Source organism: Notothenia rossii (assembly GCF_949606895.1).
Source record: "Notothenia rossii genome assembly, chromosome: 1".
In the NCBI taxonomy this organism is placed as follows: domain Eukaryota; kingdom Metazoa; phylum Chordata; class Actinopteri; order Perciformes; family Nototheniidae; genus Notothenia; species Notothenia rossii.
This window is the reverse complement of record NC_136912.1, coordinates 74,147,161-74,162,942: the sequence shown is the minus strand read 5'-3', so window position 1 is coordinate 74,162,942 and position 15,782 is coordinate 74,147,161. Positions and strand designations below refer to the sequence as shown.

The 15,782-nt window shown below is 40.7% G+C and overlaps 1 protein-coding gene across 2 annotated transcripts; it reads right to left on the bottom strand.

Moving 5' to 3' along the window:
- Positions 1 to 3,290: 3,290 nt before the first annotated feature.
- On the bottom strand, positions 3,291 to 12,530 carry LOC307028893 (fibronectin type III domain-containing protein 7-like). 2 transcript variants are annotated; one of them, XM_079664280.1, is made up of 10 exons: positions 12,220 to 12,530; positions 10,449 to 10,709; positions 9,168 to 9,431; positions 7,811 to 8,080; positions 7,224 to 7,478; positions 6,894 to 7,151; positions 6,320 to 6,574; positions 5,743 to 5,997; positions 4,827 to 5,087; positions 3,291 to 4,539 (listed from the first exon to the last, which is right to left on the bottom strand). In XM_079664280.1, the coding sequence occupies exons 1-10, from the start codon at positions 12,329 to 12,331 to the stop codon at positions 4,442 to 4,444; spliced, it is 2,289 nt and encodes a 762-aa protein (XP_079520406.1). In that variant the 5' UTR covers positions 12,332 to 12,530; the 3' UTR covers positions 3,291 to 4,441. The 2 variants fall into 2 exon arrangements, with proteins under 2 accessions (XP_079520406.1, XP_079520407.1); XM_079664281.1 differs by lacking the exon at positions 3,291 to 4,539 and adding an exon at positions 4,590 to 4,627 and having other exon boundaries at positions 12,220 to 12,529.
- Positions 12,531 to 15,782: the final 3,252 nt, after the last annotated feature.

Genomic DNA, 15,782 nt, shown 5'->3' with positions numbered 1-15,782 from the left:
CTCTTTCTTTCAGAAGGCGAAAATCACTACAAGTCTGGGCATGTTTAGAGCTGTACATACGAAAAAGGGGAGTTAGTCGGTTCCGTTATGGCGCGAGACCAAAACCGCGGCGCAGCCGTGACGCGACGCAGCGCGGCTCAGATGGACCCAGTGGAAACTGGGAGTTAGACCACAATTTTGATTGAAAATGGGATCTTAATAAGAGAGAACAATTCAATATTTAAATGATAAAATTAAAAATGTTGGGTATCCTTTTGTTGAAATGTCTGTTTAAAATTAATCGAAGCATCAGACGAAAAAGGCTTTTGAAAATAATATTATATTTTGATTTAGGTCAAAATATAATATGTGTAAACCTGAAGAGTCAGTGCCTCACCAGCCATCAACCTCACTGCACGTCACTGCAGAAGCTTATATATAGACATCTAAGTTTTTTGTGCCCCACCACTTTTGTACATATAGAAACGCCACTGCACATGTCTACCCTACTTTTAGAATCTTTGAATCATGAATCTATTGATTAGATTTATGAACTATTCTACTCGATAGATTTAGGATTCGAAAATTCTTAAAGAGAAGGAAAAACATTTGTATTGTAGCACAATACTCTATATTCAAGGATGTAGTAAAGATACCACAACATATTTGCATGATATGGGTGAGAGACCCATATCATGCAAATATGTTGTTTTAAAAAAAAAAAGTTTTCAAAACCGTTTCTAGTCCTCGGCATTTCCAGACAAGTGGCTACTGTAATCAATCTCGCTGCTGTCTGTGCAATTTACTCGGCTGACTTTTTTTTTGCTTACTTTAACATAATCTTTCATGGTGGGGCTAAGATATTTCTTGGTATGGCTGTAGCCTACCCCAGCCATACCCTGGATACTCTACTGTATGGGTCTGAAAAAGGAATTGGACTTCCTCTACCTTAAGGCCTCAAAGCATTTCCAATACTCTATACCAGGGGGTCGGCAACCCCTGGCACGCGTGCCAGCATTGGCACGCGGCACCGTAACCAGTGGCACACTAGGAATAAGTGGAATAAGTGTGCAAAATATTTAAATTGTATTTTCGGATCCTGAACGAGACCGCCGCCAGAGCGCGTCTCCCCGTTACCTGCAGAAGGAAGCCATGCACGCAACGCAGCCCGGCTCTCTTTAACTCCAGGTGACTTTCTGCCGCTTTCCTCCGTGGTGCAGTGCTGATTGTTTCACCACGGAGGAAAGCACTTCACTAATTGCAGTACCCATAAGGAGCTGTACAAATGCCGCAGTTTTTGCGTGGCTGTTTATTTAGTTGAAAGCCCAGTGGCGATCTGCTCATCTCTCATCGAAATAATATGCTACAAAGGGGCGGACTGGCCATCTGTGTGTTGAACTTTCCTGTCGGCTCCCAGACCGTAGTCGAGGAGGGCAGAAGCAACAAGCTTCAGGTTCAATAACCCACTTTAGCTTAAATGACTGGAGAGAGGCGAGCTCTTCTTCGGAGGCCGTTGAATTTATTTAGCTGTTCTTCTGTTTCACAAAATACATCACACCCCTCTCTCTCTCTCTTAAAGGGACATCGATCTCATCTCACTCTGCATGACCCTAATATCATAACATGTGTGCTCTGGAAAATCACAGAACGGACGATCGTCCTTATTATTATGCCGTTTAAACCAATTATTTAAATGTGTTTGTTAAATTCGGCATCATGTAAGTTGCGCTGACAGGTCCACACACTGCTTCAACGCAGCGAGGCTCCCCCGCCCTCCGGGTGATAGTTGACGAGCGTCAAGCTCCTCAACGCCCCCCCCCCCCCCCCCCTTGGTAATTCTCGATCGTTGGCACGCTGAAAACATTTTTTTTTTAAATGGCACTTCATATCAGAAAGGTTGCCGACCCCTGCTCTATTCTGTTGATGAACTTTCATTGTAGAAAACCTATTTCTGCCAGGAATGTAAAAAAGAAGAAATATTTGGAGTAAAGACAAATAACATGAGGTAGCGAGTCCCACAGAAGAGTTTTAGTTTGATACATAGAGGGGGGAAATGATAAAGATGTTTAGGGTCCAGTCACAATAACATCCGAGGCACCTTATTCAAACTGGGGGGGAACTATTTAGTTTTCTAAAGAATTGCGTTTTGCAGAGCCCAACATTGTTTCCAAACAGAATTAACTTAAATACAGACATGGTTAACAAATCTGCTGCAGCTTTAAATATATTTTGCACTTTTAGTGGAAATGTTAAAGTAAAAATATCGAGAATACAGACATTTAAACTTTATTGTTAAAATTAAAAAACGTTCTACTCTAGTTGTTCTGGCCCTAATACTCCTCCATACAAATACTTCTAAAAAGGTATGAGTTTGAATAAACAAGTTTAAAAACAATCAATGGACACATAAGTTGTAACTGCATTGCCAAAGCTCCATACCGCTATTGTCAAACACATTTTATATGTTCAGTTATAAACACATTTTCACACCTCTTCCAGACTTAAGGGGACATGTAAACAGTATTACAAACTGTCAACTAGAGCTCAAGCAATTAGTTAAATCAGTCAACTTGTATATAGATTCATTGTTTCCAATTTGATATCAATATTTTAATTTTAAATAACCTGAAAACCTTTTTGACTCTGGGATACTGAGCAGATGTTTTATCAAGGACAGGATATCTGACATCAGATATCAGATTGAATAGATAAAAGGAATACATATTAAATAAGGACTAATGTTGTTAGTAAATTGCCCAGGGGGTCAGAACAACACACTGAAGCAAATGTGCCTGATTTACCTTAGTTTCAGTTTCACAACGATACATTTTCACCAAGGTGTCTGAGCATTTTCACCAGTTATGAAAACTTGCCAAAAGCACTTCCTGCCGGACAACTTTCTTTGGAGCAGGAAAAGAAAATATCCAAAGTGTGGCCGGGTAACAATGTTGGTCACTATTCTTTTAGGTAAGAAAGATAGAAAGTAAATGTGAACACTACTGAAAAAGATAAGTAAAATACCTCATTATATAAAAGGCCCGTTTCGGTATAATATATTGTATTATAATTGAATCTGATGGATAGATCTGAAGCTGACATTAAATATAAATACCTTTTAGTTAAAAATGTATATTCAAAAGTTATCAAACAAACTGAGGGAAGTCAAAAGCATTAGCCTTTGGATTATAGTGGAGTCAAAGTATTGGAGTAGGTACACTTAGTTATGGTCCGCCACAATTTGGCAACAAACGGCATAAAACAAGATTTTGAAGCACAAATCTATGGGCAAAATAAACCACACATCACAAAAATGATGCTCGGAATAATTTATTTACTGATCTATGAATCAGGTTTTCACAACAACAGAGACACATATCACAAACAGTTGAATTCATCCTGAGAACACATGATGAGGTGACACAGATCACCAGGAGCCTTCCTACTTGGGGGCAGACCTACAATTATTTACTTTTTGGCCAACCATCCAATCAATTATTCAGAAAATGAAGGGGCAAAAATATTCTTCAAGGTCTGCTTAGGCAGTGTTACTCTTTTGCCAATTGATCTTTTTGTCAATATGGTGATTTGTTCAAGAGGTACTTTTAACATGTTTCATGTCCACATTGTACATGTTGCCTCATGAGCAGCAAACATATGCACTCGTCTCTTCGAGTGCTTGATCAAGATCGTTTAGGGAATAGAGGGGTATTGTTTTATCAGTGATACAGACATAAAAACACATACAAATGTATTATTAAAATGATTTCACTATCACCACTGGACAACACACAGGCATGTTGTCCAGTGCAGGCAAGTCCTTCTATTCATCCATGAGTTGGCTTTATTGCAGTGGTGCGGGACTGATGGAGGAAGAGCAGGAAAAGGAAGATGGCGGTGTTGCGTCTGTGGAGAAGAGATTCAGTCACATTCAGTTTGAAGAAATGTATATCCATTAAGTAAATTGTTACATCTTATAACAGCAGAGTGTCAAATCAAAGTTTTCAGATCTTGATCAAAATAATGTTTTATTGTGACCAGCAGAGAGAATCATCATTATACCTGAACATGTATAATATACTTAATTATTATGTCTTACTGTAACAAGTATCAGAGTTTTGTTTCTGTTCTCGTTTCATGTCGTGCCTGCGTTGCTTTAATATTGGTGTTTTCATAAAAGTTCATCTTTTAGCTTGCTTTATTGTTAATTATATTTTGAAGTTTAAAAGATGATTTAAAGCTGGTCTCAAAGAGGCAAGCTCACTGGCTTCACATAACTTTATGCTTGCGTCTTTAGTCAACCACTATAGCAGTTGCTGCTATGTACAGCTTCCACTACAGTTTCTGTATAATTGTCGTATTTTTACTTACCATATCTAGTCCACGCTTCTCTTTCCTCTGTATATCACTGCAGAACAACAGGTTGAAATGACATTAGAGAAAAATAATAATTTTACTTCTCAAGTCAAATAAATGTTTGGGTGAGACTTAAAATAGAGTTATAAATATATTTTTGCAAATTATAACACTCACCTGTACCAAGGTTGCTGCCTTCGCAAGAGACTGAGAGAGCAGGGAAAAAAAAGTTGAAATTCAGTCAAAATGTTGTCAATCATTTTTAAAATGATTCAGCTGTGCCACCTTTGTTGTCCTGTGGGGATTGAATCGTCTTTACTGCTTTTGTGTTCCCAAATACAGAAAGACATAAAATCACTAGTGCTAAAACTTTTCCGTTAAGAGCATAAACAGAGGGTTAACTTTTAATATAAACAAAAGGACACATTAGCGCCAAACTAAATTCCTATATTATTTATCATCATAAACAACTGTGAGAGATGTCACAATCCTACCTGAGTAGATCCTCTGGGTGCAGAAGAGGACTTTGCTGCCCTCTGGTGTGAGCGGAGTCACCACCACAGTGTAGACATCCCCACACTGGATGTTGGGAACATCACAGCTGCTCTCCCCGGGGGAGGCGGTGCAGGTGTAGTTGTTCCTGCTGCCCACCAGCTCTGTGACGTAGCTGTGGCTGCTGCCAGCACCGCGCCAGTGCACCCGCAGAGAGCTGTGGGCCATCCCATAGAGCCGGACGCCTGATGGACAGCAGGCACCTGAGAGAGAGAGAGAGACATGAAGGGAGCTTTCTGCAGTGGCTTTAATGTCTGAAAGATAACCAGCCCATTCAAAGAGAGCATGACAAATTGTTTTAATTTTTGGAACATATATTTCACCGATCTGTCAAATGTTAATCCTGACGCACATGAGCAAAGCAGTCAAGAAATGGCTTTGAATTTAAAGTGTATTTTGTTGTTTTACAAAAAGGGTACGGACTCTACTGTTGTGTGGGTGTCAGAGCGCCATCTATTGGGCCACGAAGATAATGCTAAATAGTTCGATTAATAGAAGTAGGCTTACATTTGTCAGTAATTTACAAAACATTTATAGTTTTTTATAGCAGCTACATGTTTTAAACATTTAGTTATGTTTTTACTTTGGATGCTCGTCCTCAAGATTTTTTTTTAAATCTTAAAAACTACAAACATGTGAGAACCCCTTTTGTACAAATAAATATAACAAGTGTTTCAAATCCAATTTTATTGAAAATGATTAAGATTCCTACTTTTATATTGATACATACCATAAACAATCGTAATAGATATGTATTGCTTCTTTTTTATAATAAAAGTGTCATGTCAGTGCTTTCTGGTAGATACACTACAGTTGCAAAGTATTTTCTTTTCATTGGAAGAAAACCCAATCACTTACTGGACGAGAAGCCCTCATAGGAGCAGTTTGACCGGCGCCCGCTGTGGCTGATCGCCTCCATGGTGACGGTGTAGTTGGTCCCACAGGTGATGCATCCCATGAGGCAGTGGGAGTCCATGGTGTGGCAGCGGGCGTGGCCACGTGTTGATGTTAGGGAAGTGATGAATGTATGCGCCCCTTTAGCAGGAGACCATGACACATTGCTCATTGCCTGCGTCACCTGATCCACCACCTGATCCACCGGGCAGCACGGTCCTGGAGAAGAGGATGATAAATGTAGTGTTAAGGAGTGGAACAAAAAACTATCTTTATAAAAATCAGAATACCTATATTCTTCCCACAGAGGGGACATTTACATTTGTTACAGCAGAAAAGAGCAAAAGACAGCTTGATATTAACTAAGAAATCAGTTTTTATTACAAATATATCTGTTCGTATTCCATGCTGAGGAACCCTGAAGGTGTTCTTGAGGCTGTAGGTGGCGCTACATGTCACTAGCACGCTATTATATTGTTGTTTTTAAGTCCTGCCTGTGCTTTATAATAAAATGGTTCAATCCCAACTTTTGACCACTCACCTGTTTCCAACAATTCAGAGTAGCTGGGTAAACCCAAGCCTGCGGGGCTGGTTGCTATGACGCTGACTTCAAAATTAGAGCCACAAGGAAGGTCAGTGATGTCACAGCTGTTTCCGTCTGTGTTGCAGGTGCGTGTGCCGTCATCTCCCGACGCTGTCACGGTGTAAATAGCAAGCCTGTTGTTTGGAGTCCAGCTGACACTGAAGCAGGAGGAGTTTCTCTGAGTCAACGTCAGATTCATCGGCATGCATGGAGCTGACGGGTGGAGGAAAAGAGGAATTAAGAGCATGATCAAACCTCTGAGACTACTCCACATACAGTACATGAGGAATGGATGTGAAATTAATGAACTGGCTGTAGGCCTGTGTAGTTTTAAAATATACTGTAGCTCTCTGATGACCAGTCTAGTTCATAATATTAGATATCAAGCATTTGAAGTCATTCAAAACTTTTTTTCACTGATGTTTTACTGCTGTTTAAATGGGAAATCTGAAAATGAAACAAAGTGGAAAACTTTACAACTTAAAAATGTAACTGGATATTTGCTGGATACATGTGGGCACACGTTTCCTACCTGTGATTTGTGTGTGAGCTTTGCATGCCCGGTTGCATCCGCTGATGTCGTTGCAGGGTGTCACCACCACGCTGTAGGAACTGTCGCAGCTGAGGTCAGAGAGGGCGCACACCGGAGCCGTGTCGTTACACAGGATGACCTCTGAACTTTCTGCAGCTCGAGTCTGGTACAGCTCTGCCCCCCGAGAGACCGTCCACGTGATCTCAAACATGTCAGTGCTCACTGCGGAGATGGATACACCCTCTGGACAACAGAGCACTGAAAGACACACAGGTGGTGTGATACACAGAAAATCATGAATTCAAATCTGTCCCCTCAGTGGCTACTTACAGATGGTGTCGTTGAGAACCTGTCCTTCAGGACTGCTGCCAGCCTGGTTGAAGGCCATCACAGACATCAGGTATGTGTGGCCACATGTGCAGTTGTAGGTGCAGCTCCTGCTGGTGGTGTTGCAGCTCTCCTCTGCACCGTCTCCTCTCTTGATGAAGGCTGTGTAGCTGTCGACGTGAGTCACCGTGTCCCAGGTCAGCGTGCAGCTTCCTTCTGTCGACTCCACAACAGCCAGAGACTGTGGGGGGCAGGGGGCTGACCGGTAAGGACAGCAGGGAGTTTAGTCATATTTTAATGACAGAGGGTTTCAGAGCAAACTAGTGCTGCCATCATTTTTGTATCCATATCTAGCACTAATGTTTAATGAGAAAAACATTATTATGTTTTACGTAGAATTCTTGCATTAACACAATAATGTTTCTCATTAAACAACTAAATGTAATCATAACTCTTGTAGCGAAGTGTATGTTCAAAGTATCCGTTTTATTTCATTGTATATTAGATTTAATCTATTCAATTGATGAGAACATTAAGAATTCTTCTGTGTTCACAAGTGTGATCGGAACTAAATGTAGTCTAATACTCACAGGTGATGAACACCATGGGGCCGGATTGGTCGCTGGGCCCGGCCTCGTTGGAGGTGCTGACCCGGACTGTGTGTACCTCTCCGCAGCCCACTGGAGCAAGGGTGCAGGAGCTGGATGTGGATGTGGAGTTACAGGTGAGGTTCTGGTCGCTCATCACATGGTACTGGAGGGACCCAAAGACCCCCTCATCCCGTTCCCAGGACACGGAGATACCGGCCAAACCGTTATTCATCACCATGGAGACATTGGCAATAGATGGCAAAGCAGGTCCTGTGAAAACAATAAAACATGCCCAAATGATACATTAAATAAAAGCACACATAAAAAACACACTAACAGGAGTAGAGAAGTATAATTAGAGTAATAGTTTCTAAATTACTCTTACCAGTAATGTTTTGTGAAGAAAATATTACTAATAATACTGTATTCATCAGATGGCTGTCGTTCTTAGATATAGATGTCACAGCCTGAGGTTGAAAATATTTTATATAGTTCAAACCAACACAGAGACCCACTATTTCAGCATCAAATGACTGTTTACATGTCAACACTTATCGAGTTATTTGAACATGGCTTTATAACTAGTTCTATTTGTACAGTTTTTGTATTCTTATGATGGCATAAGTCTCTGTGGACGAATAAGACACTCCAGAGAAGACCAGTGCTACCTATGTGTCTTTTTGAACTACTAGGAGTCGCCCAAGTTCAAATGTAGAACCTTTTCTTGTATGGAGTAGTTTCCTTTATGAAACAAAGGGTTTTAATACCATTTCAAACAACTTGAGTCATGTTTTTTGTAGCTTATATAGGCTACATCCCATGATAATCATTTGAAGATATATATTTTTACACAATATTCTGTGTCTTAAGGTCATGTTTTAGGTTCCACCATTATATATTTCTAATAAGTGTAAGACTGAAGAGGTTAAATGCTTCTGAAAAGCAAAAACTTTTGTGTGGAGGAGGCGTGTGGTGCAGTGGATAGAGCGTTGGTGTTCGGATAAGGGGGTCACAGGTTCAAACCCCTCTGCAGTCAGAATGTCATTGTGTCCCTGGATACTTTTCCCCAAATTGCTCCTGTGGGGATTGCCCACAGTATTGAGTATGTAAGTCGCTTTGGATAAAAGCGTCTAAAAAACATGTAATGCTTATAAAAATATATATATAACATGAAAAGTTCTCTGTGACTGTGTTAAGTTCATTTGAAATTGCAAGCCTAGTTAATATTGTGTCTCATCTCTACACGTGTAATATTTCTTACATGATCAAATAAAAAAAGGTACATGGACTCTATATACTTGTAGGAGCAATCATGGGTATTTCCCACACACAGAAAAGAGTCTCAGTGCACGCTTACTTGTCATCTGGTTGATGTACTGACTGTCCTCTCCCTGACGGCCCTCGGGGTCCCAGGCGAAACCCTTTATGACGTAGACTGAGCCCATATCCAGGCCGGAGACGATCCAATTGGTGCTGGAAGTGTTGTGCTTGATGAAGGTGGTGTTCCAGCCAAACTTGTACAGAGACAGGCTGTACTGGACAGCGTTGGCAACAGGAGCCCAGGACACAGTGATGCTGTCATTGCTGGGAGAGGAGGCAGAGAGCTGAGGAGGGGGCAACACTGTGGAGGGGGACAAAGTTTAACATAATGAAGCGATTAGGGCGACTGTACTTTGAGTGAATATGTTTCTCTTGACTTTGATTGTTGCTTACTTAGTCATTTAAGATGTATGCTTTTGAAGCCAAGTCTTAAGGGAATAAATATCTTTTGTCATGTTTTACAGCAGTTAAGTCCTAGTAAAGCCCTTACTTTTTTGTGAATCCATTTTTTTAAATTTTGTTTTATTGTCAGCAGTCACAGATCCAAGCAGTGATGTCAGAATATGGGCTGCACCCAAGTATCAGCACAGACTTTTATGCACCTACTAAAAAATGAAAAGCATAGTTTTCATGTTGTTTCTGAATAAGTGAGCAATCAAATCTCACATGTTTGAATTTAGATGTAAAAAAAGTTGTTTTTAGTTTCAAACATGCAAGTGGAAAGCTTCGGTTATAATTTTGAAAAATGGTGGATGTATAAATATATCCACCTATAGTGTAGTTATTCTCAATCTTACATAAACAGAAACCTACATTCAAGGAAGGGAAATTAAATCAGAGGTGAATAATGGCAAACGGCGAACAAAAACGATGAGACTGCCTGTAGCATGTTATTTTGTACTTATGTGGATCAGATAGTCCCCTGTGGATGGAGTAGAGAGGTGCCAGCCATGTTCTCAGGATCAGGTCCTCCCATTGTGTTTAACAGAGAAGGGTCCGGTATACTTACCGTCTTTACTGGAAAGACCCTAAGGCATTGATCGGCAAGAAAAACCCTGGATTCTTTTTGCACAAAAACTGAAGATAATGTGTATACATTCCCTGACAGGACTGTATACTCTGCTAAGAGACAATGAAGGGGAACAAGTGACTCCTGCAGGGTATGGAGACTGAGAAGAACAGGACATATTGTTTCTTACTGAATATGTGACTCATTGCTATAATCCAGCCCTTGGGGTTTAATTGTTTACCCACTGAATACATTTCTGAAGTTTTGTTTCTCAATCTTGAATTATGGACACAAACACTACAACAGTACCTGTCTTTGCAGTCACAGGTGAAGATGGCTGGCTCTGGCCTCCACTGTTCACAGACATGATGCTGAGTGAGTACTCTGTGTACGGGTCGAGAGACTCAATCTCAGCGGGGGAGGAGGACACGATGTTTTCTCTGATGAAGCGGTTTGGATTCTGCAATCGTATGATGTAAGATGTCACCCCGGTCTTCAAGCTGAAAGACACGATAAAAGTCTTGCTGTCCTTCGACTTCACCGTCAGGATTGGATCCATCACCTCAGGAGCTAAAAGATTCACAAGAAATACAGTTTGACGAGATACTACACCTTCCTCCACCTTCTCAGCGATAGTTGGCAATGCAATCCATCTTTTTACCCACAGATTTCAGGGCAAACTATTTATTTTGTGTCTGCAACAGTACGTCAATTTGAATGCTGAATGTAATAAAATAAAACTATTTGCTTAAAGAAAGGCTTATTTAAACCATGAGGAACTAACAGTGACTCTTCTGTGCTCCTCTGTTCATCATCAAACTACCATTTAAGTGTTTTAAAATGTACACGTTACATTAGTTATTCAGATAACAAATGTTTAAAAAAAATATTCTGACTGTAATGTGCATACACTATATAGACAAAAGTATTGGGCCACCTAAAGGAGCTTTTATGACATCCCATTCCAAATTCTTGGGCATTAATATGAAGTTGGTCCCCCCCTTTGCAGCTATTAATTCCTGGAAAGGCTTTACAAGATTTTGGAGAATCTCCGTTCTAGTTCAGCCCAAAGGTGTTCAAGTCAGGGCTCTGTGCAGGCCAGTCATATTCTTCCACACCAAACTCATCCAACCAGGCTTTTATGGACCATGCTTTGTGCACATGGGCACAGTCATGCTGGAACAGAAAAGGGCCTTCCCCAAACTGTTTCCACAAAGTTGGAAGCATAGAATTGTCCAAAATGACTTGGTAAGATGAAGCATTAAGAATCACCAGACAAACAACCCCACAGCATTATCCCTCAAACTTTACAGTTGGCACAATGCAGTCCGGCAGGTAACGTTTTCCTGGCATTCGCCAAGCCCAGACTCGTCCATCAGACTGCCTGATAGAGAAGCGTGTTTCGTCCCTCCACAGAACACGTTTCCACTGCTCTGGCAGCACTTCAGTGGCAGCACTCCGCAGTTATCGAGTCAGTAGAGCTTTGGCGACTTTTAAGCACTCTGCGCCCCCGCTCTAACTTTACGTGATCTTTACGTGAGTTGCTGTGGTTCCTAAACGCTTAGACTTTGCAATAATAACACTTACAGTTGATCGTGGAATATCTACGAAAGAAGACATTTCACGAACTGACTTGTTGCAACGGTGGCATATTACAGTACCACGTTCAAATTCAGTGAGCTCTTTAATAATAAATTACTTTTATAAAGCGCTTTTCCTGGTGCTCAAAGTGCTTTAGAACGACCCATTCTTTCACAAATGTTTGTAAAGGCAGACTGCAGGGCCAGGTGCTTGATTTGATACACCTGTGGCAATGGGACTGAATGAAACACCTGTATTCAATGATTAAGGAGTGTCCCAATACTTTTGTATATACACACACGAGAGAGAGAGAGAGAGAGAGAGAGAGAGAGAGAGAGAGATATAATTAGTTTGCCCGAATATCACAGAATAAAACGGTAGGCCTACTGTACTAGCTTAACTAAAACAAATGCACCAGAACGTTTGTGTGTGTGTGTGATGAAACTAAACAAGAATAAAACACTCAATTAAGTGCTTTAACATCACAAGGTTACCTCACCTGAGGAAGAATCGATAGTTCCAATGTTTAGTATCTCTTGAGCATTATCCAGAGCTGCAACTGTGAATGTATACATGATGTTTGGGGACAGAGAGTTGATGGTGCCCATCATTGTGTGTGGACCAAACACGGCATAACCAACGGGGTTGCCTGGGGAGTTCTGGGGGGCGGCGATGACCTTGTATGAGCTGGCTCCGTAGACCCTGGTCCATCTGAGAATCACGCTCTTCGATGTTGCAGAGAACACGGATACTTCGATATCTGAGAGAGAGCATCTTTATAGTAGCCTACTTTTTTACACCCTGAGAAATACATATAGCCTACCATCAATATTTTGTGTCCTTTCATTCTCATATGGAAATGATATTACCATCTGCAGTGTAGTTATGGTAAAATATAAAATACATACCTCGTGCTGCAGCCTGCAAATGTAGATAATAAAATATTAAAACGGTTATGGTTTTATATGACATTCAAGTTCCTACTACTTGACTGTAACATTGTATCACTCCTTTTTAAAAACAGGATTTCTGAGCCTGAAATGAAATAAGCAAAATGACTATTAACACATTTTAGTCCGTTACTTTACCTGTGAGCATATGCTCAGCAAGACAAAAATCGCTGGCCACTTCATATTTTCTTGAAGTAAAATGACTTCGCTCCTCACACTATGCAGCTTCTGTTGGATATAAATGCTTCTCTCTTTAAGGTTTCACCTTCTTCTAAACATACTGTGTCTGTGCTGGTATAAATAGCTGCATTTGGTCCCTCCCACTGAAGCAATTGACCGGTCACAGTGAAGTAGCGTAATAGAGAGGTGAAGTCCCTCCCCTTCCGGTGGACCTCCAGGGGACCTTAATTATTTCAGAAAAAGTATGTATTGAAGTCAATGGCGAGAGAAAGATTATCTTTCGACTCCGTTTCCGTTTCTAACGCTATTATTATGAGTATTATTATTATTATTATTATTAGTATAATGCGTTTTCTGTCTTCCTGTCATTATCAGGAGTTAGACATGTAATGGCTATGTATTAGATTAGATTAGAACCTTCATTCTCCTTAACTGCTGGGACATTTCCCTATAGCCAATACCTTTTATATTTTCTACTCTTCACTTACTTGTCAGCATAGGTCGGCATTGATGTACAGAACCGACAGAAGACCTTGTTTATATTGGCATCATATAGAGAGGCGAAGTCACGCCCATCTACTTCCGGTCCATGGGACCCCGGAAGCGAAAAATTATATATTGAATTCAATGGAGAGAGAAAACGTATCTTTTGATCCCGTTTGAATTGTGCCACGAACTACACATATGATGTTTGTCAATCTTAAACAATCATTTCCATGTCAAAAAAGTCACATTTTGTCGTAAAACTGTTGAAATATAAGACTATGAAAAATACGCGACTACAAAGACTACAAATCCCAAATCCCATTCTGGGTCGCGTATGTGATGTCACAGGCGATAATGCTCCAAGTGGTTGCGACTCGTAATTAAAGCGAAGAAGAAGATTTCATAACTGATTTATTCCCTCCAATAAATATAAGAGATTGCTCCAATAAATTCACTTTTACAAGATGCCCGTGTGCTTTGTACCATGTTGTAATCACAAAAGTGATCATACCACTTGCTCGTTCTATCGCTTCCCGTCTGATGAAAGGACCAGGACTCGCTGGATCAGACATATCAGGTAATATCATAGGTAATATACATGTTGTGCATGGAACATAGTCAAGTTAGCTACCTAGCTAGTAGCGACGAGTAGCGAGCACGTTAGTTAGCATTACATTACTTAGCCTTGTCATTTTTAGTAGCCTTACCATGAAGTTATTATTTTATTACATGAAGTACACCAAAATGTTAAACAGTAAGAGTAGTCATCATGGTAAGTATTTTGTGAAACATTTGAAGAGTAGCCTACTGCGCCCTCCACCGGGTGCTAAGAAAGCAGTTCAGGGAGAGTCGAAGGAAGGCAGGCAGGCAGGGAGCTTTGCATGACATTCTTCTGGACATGTGTCATTGTGATAACAGTGAGGGTGAGTCAATCTGTTTGTTGGAAAGACAGTAGTTGAGTGATTACTGAGAGAAAATTATTAAAATAGATAATTATTCAGTGTTGTTACTTTAAAGTGTTGTTACTGACCTTTTTCTCTTTTATTTTCTTTACCTCACCTGTAACTGCTGAGACCCTGAGGAACATGCACACTGACCTGCTCTGGCAACCTGATTTCCACTGTACGTAATAGTATTTGGTTATGGTATATTATTTATATACATCAAAGGCACAATGCACCCCCCAGAGACACACATGTATTGAGTGTGATATTTTGCTTAGGTCATGTGAAATCATCTTTACACACTAGAAAACTGTAGGAGCGGCAACTTGATTTGAAAATTGAATTTTTAATATCCGATAATAAAGTTGATCTGTTTTCTTTATTCTTCTCTCTTCCCAGCTCCATCCATCACCGTTCTCTGTTCCTGCAGGTCCTGCTTGCTAATCAATGCTTTATTTTTTTACACAATTACAAATAAAGTCAATGTATTGTATGACATGAAGTTGTGCTTCATTCTGAGTCAATAATACATTCATTCTGCCTTCAACTGCAAAATGATTGTGGACTACACCGACATCCATGTAGCTGCCCCCCCAGTAAGATGAACCAAGCAAAGTTGACAGTCAACATACAGCTGTGCTCTTAAGTTGACATTAAGAATTTGTGAAATATTGGTAATTATTTGGAAAAAATGACTGACGATGCAGAAAACTTTTTTTATTTAGGAACAGTGGTCAGGTGAAGCATTTATCACTACATATGTGTCACACTTAAAAGGCCAAACACACTGTTTGGCCTTTTAAGAGCTCTGTCTCACTTCCTCACTCTTGGTCCTCTTCTACCTGGAAATAAAGACAACTAAAACACACACAAGCTGAATGTTACAAGTGCTTCACAAGATAAATAAAAGAGTGCAGACTGTTTAAACTATGGGCAGGGGGGCTATTTGGCAGGTTTAAATGATTGTTAGTAATGAATTATATAATTTTCTCATTGTAGACAAGCAGACAGGGAGCCAGATGAGAAAAGCAGAATATGCAGCTGCCATTTTCCTCATGGAAAAGAGAAAGGGCCAACTGTATTTGAGTGGACCAAAGAGAAAGGGAGCTTAGCGGTTAATCAGTCCAGCGACCACAGCTACAGCAAAGGGCCTGAGTCTGCAGAAACTGACCCCGAATTCTCCAGCGTGCAGTCCGCAGACACCGAACCTGGACCCTCCAGTGTGCAGTCCAGTTGTTCCGCAGACCTGGCAGGGGATACTTGGATGCGAATGGCCAAATATTCAGCAGCAGGCTTACCTGATGATGTCATCCGTATGGAAACAGGGCTTCCTGACCAGGCCATGTTTAAAAGGGTGGCGGGGTTGGTGGAGCGCTTTGAGGGCTCCATTGTGTATTACGCTGGATGGAAAGTGGAGGGCATCCTGCTGGCAGACCAGGTTTTCATGGCCATGATGAAGATCCGGCAGAATTATCCTCACCTGCACCTTGCACAGCTGTTCC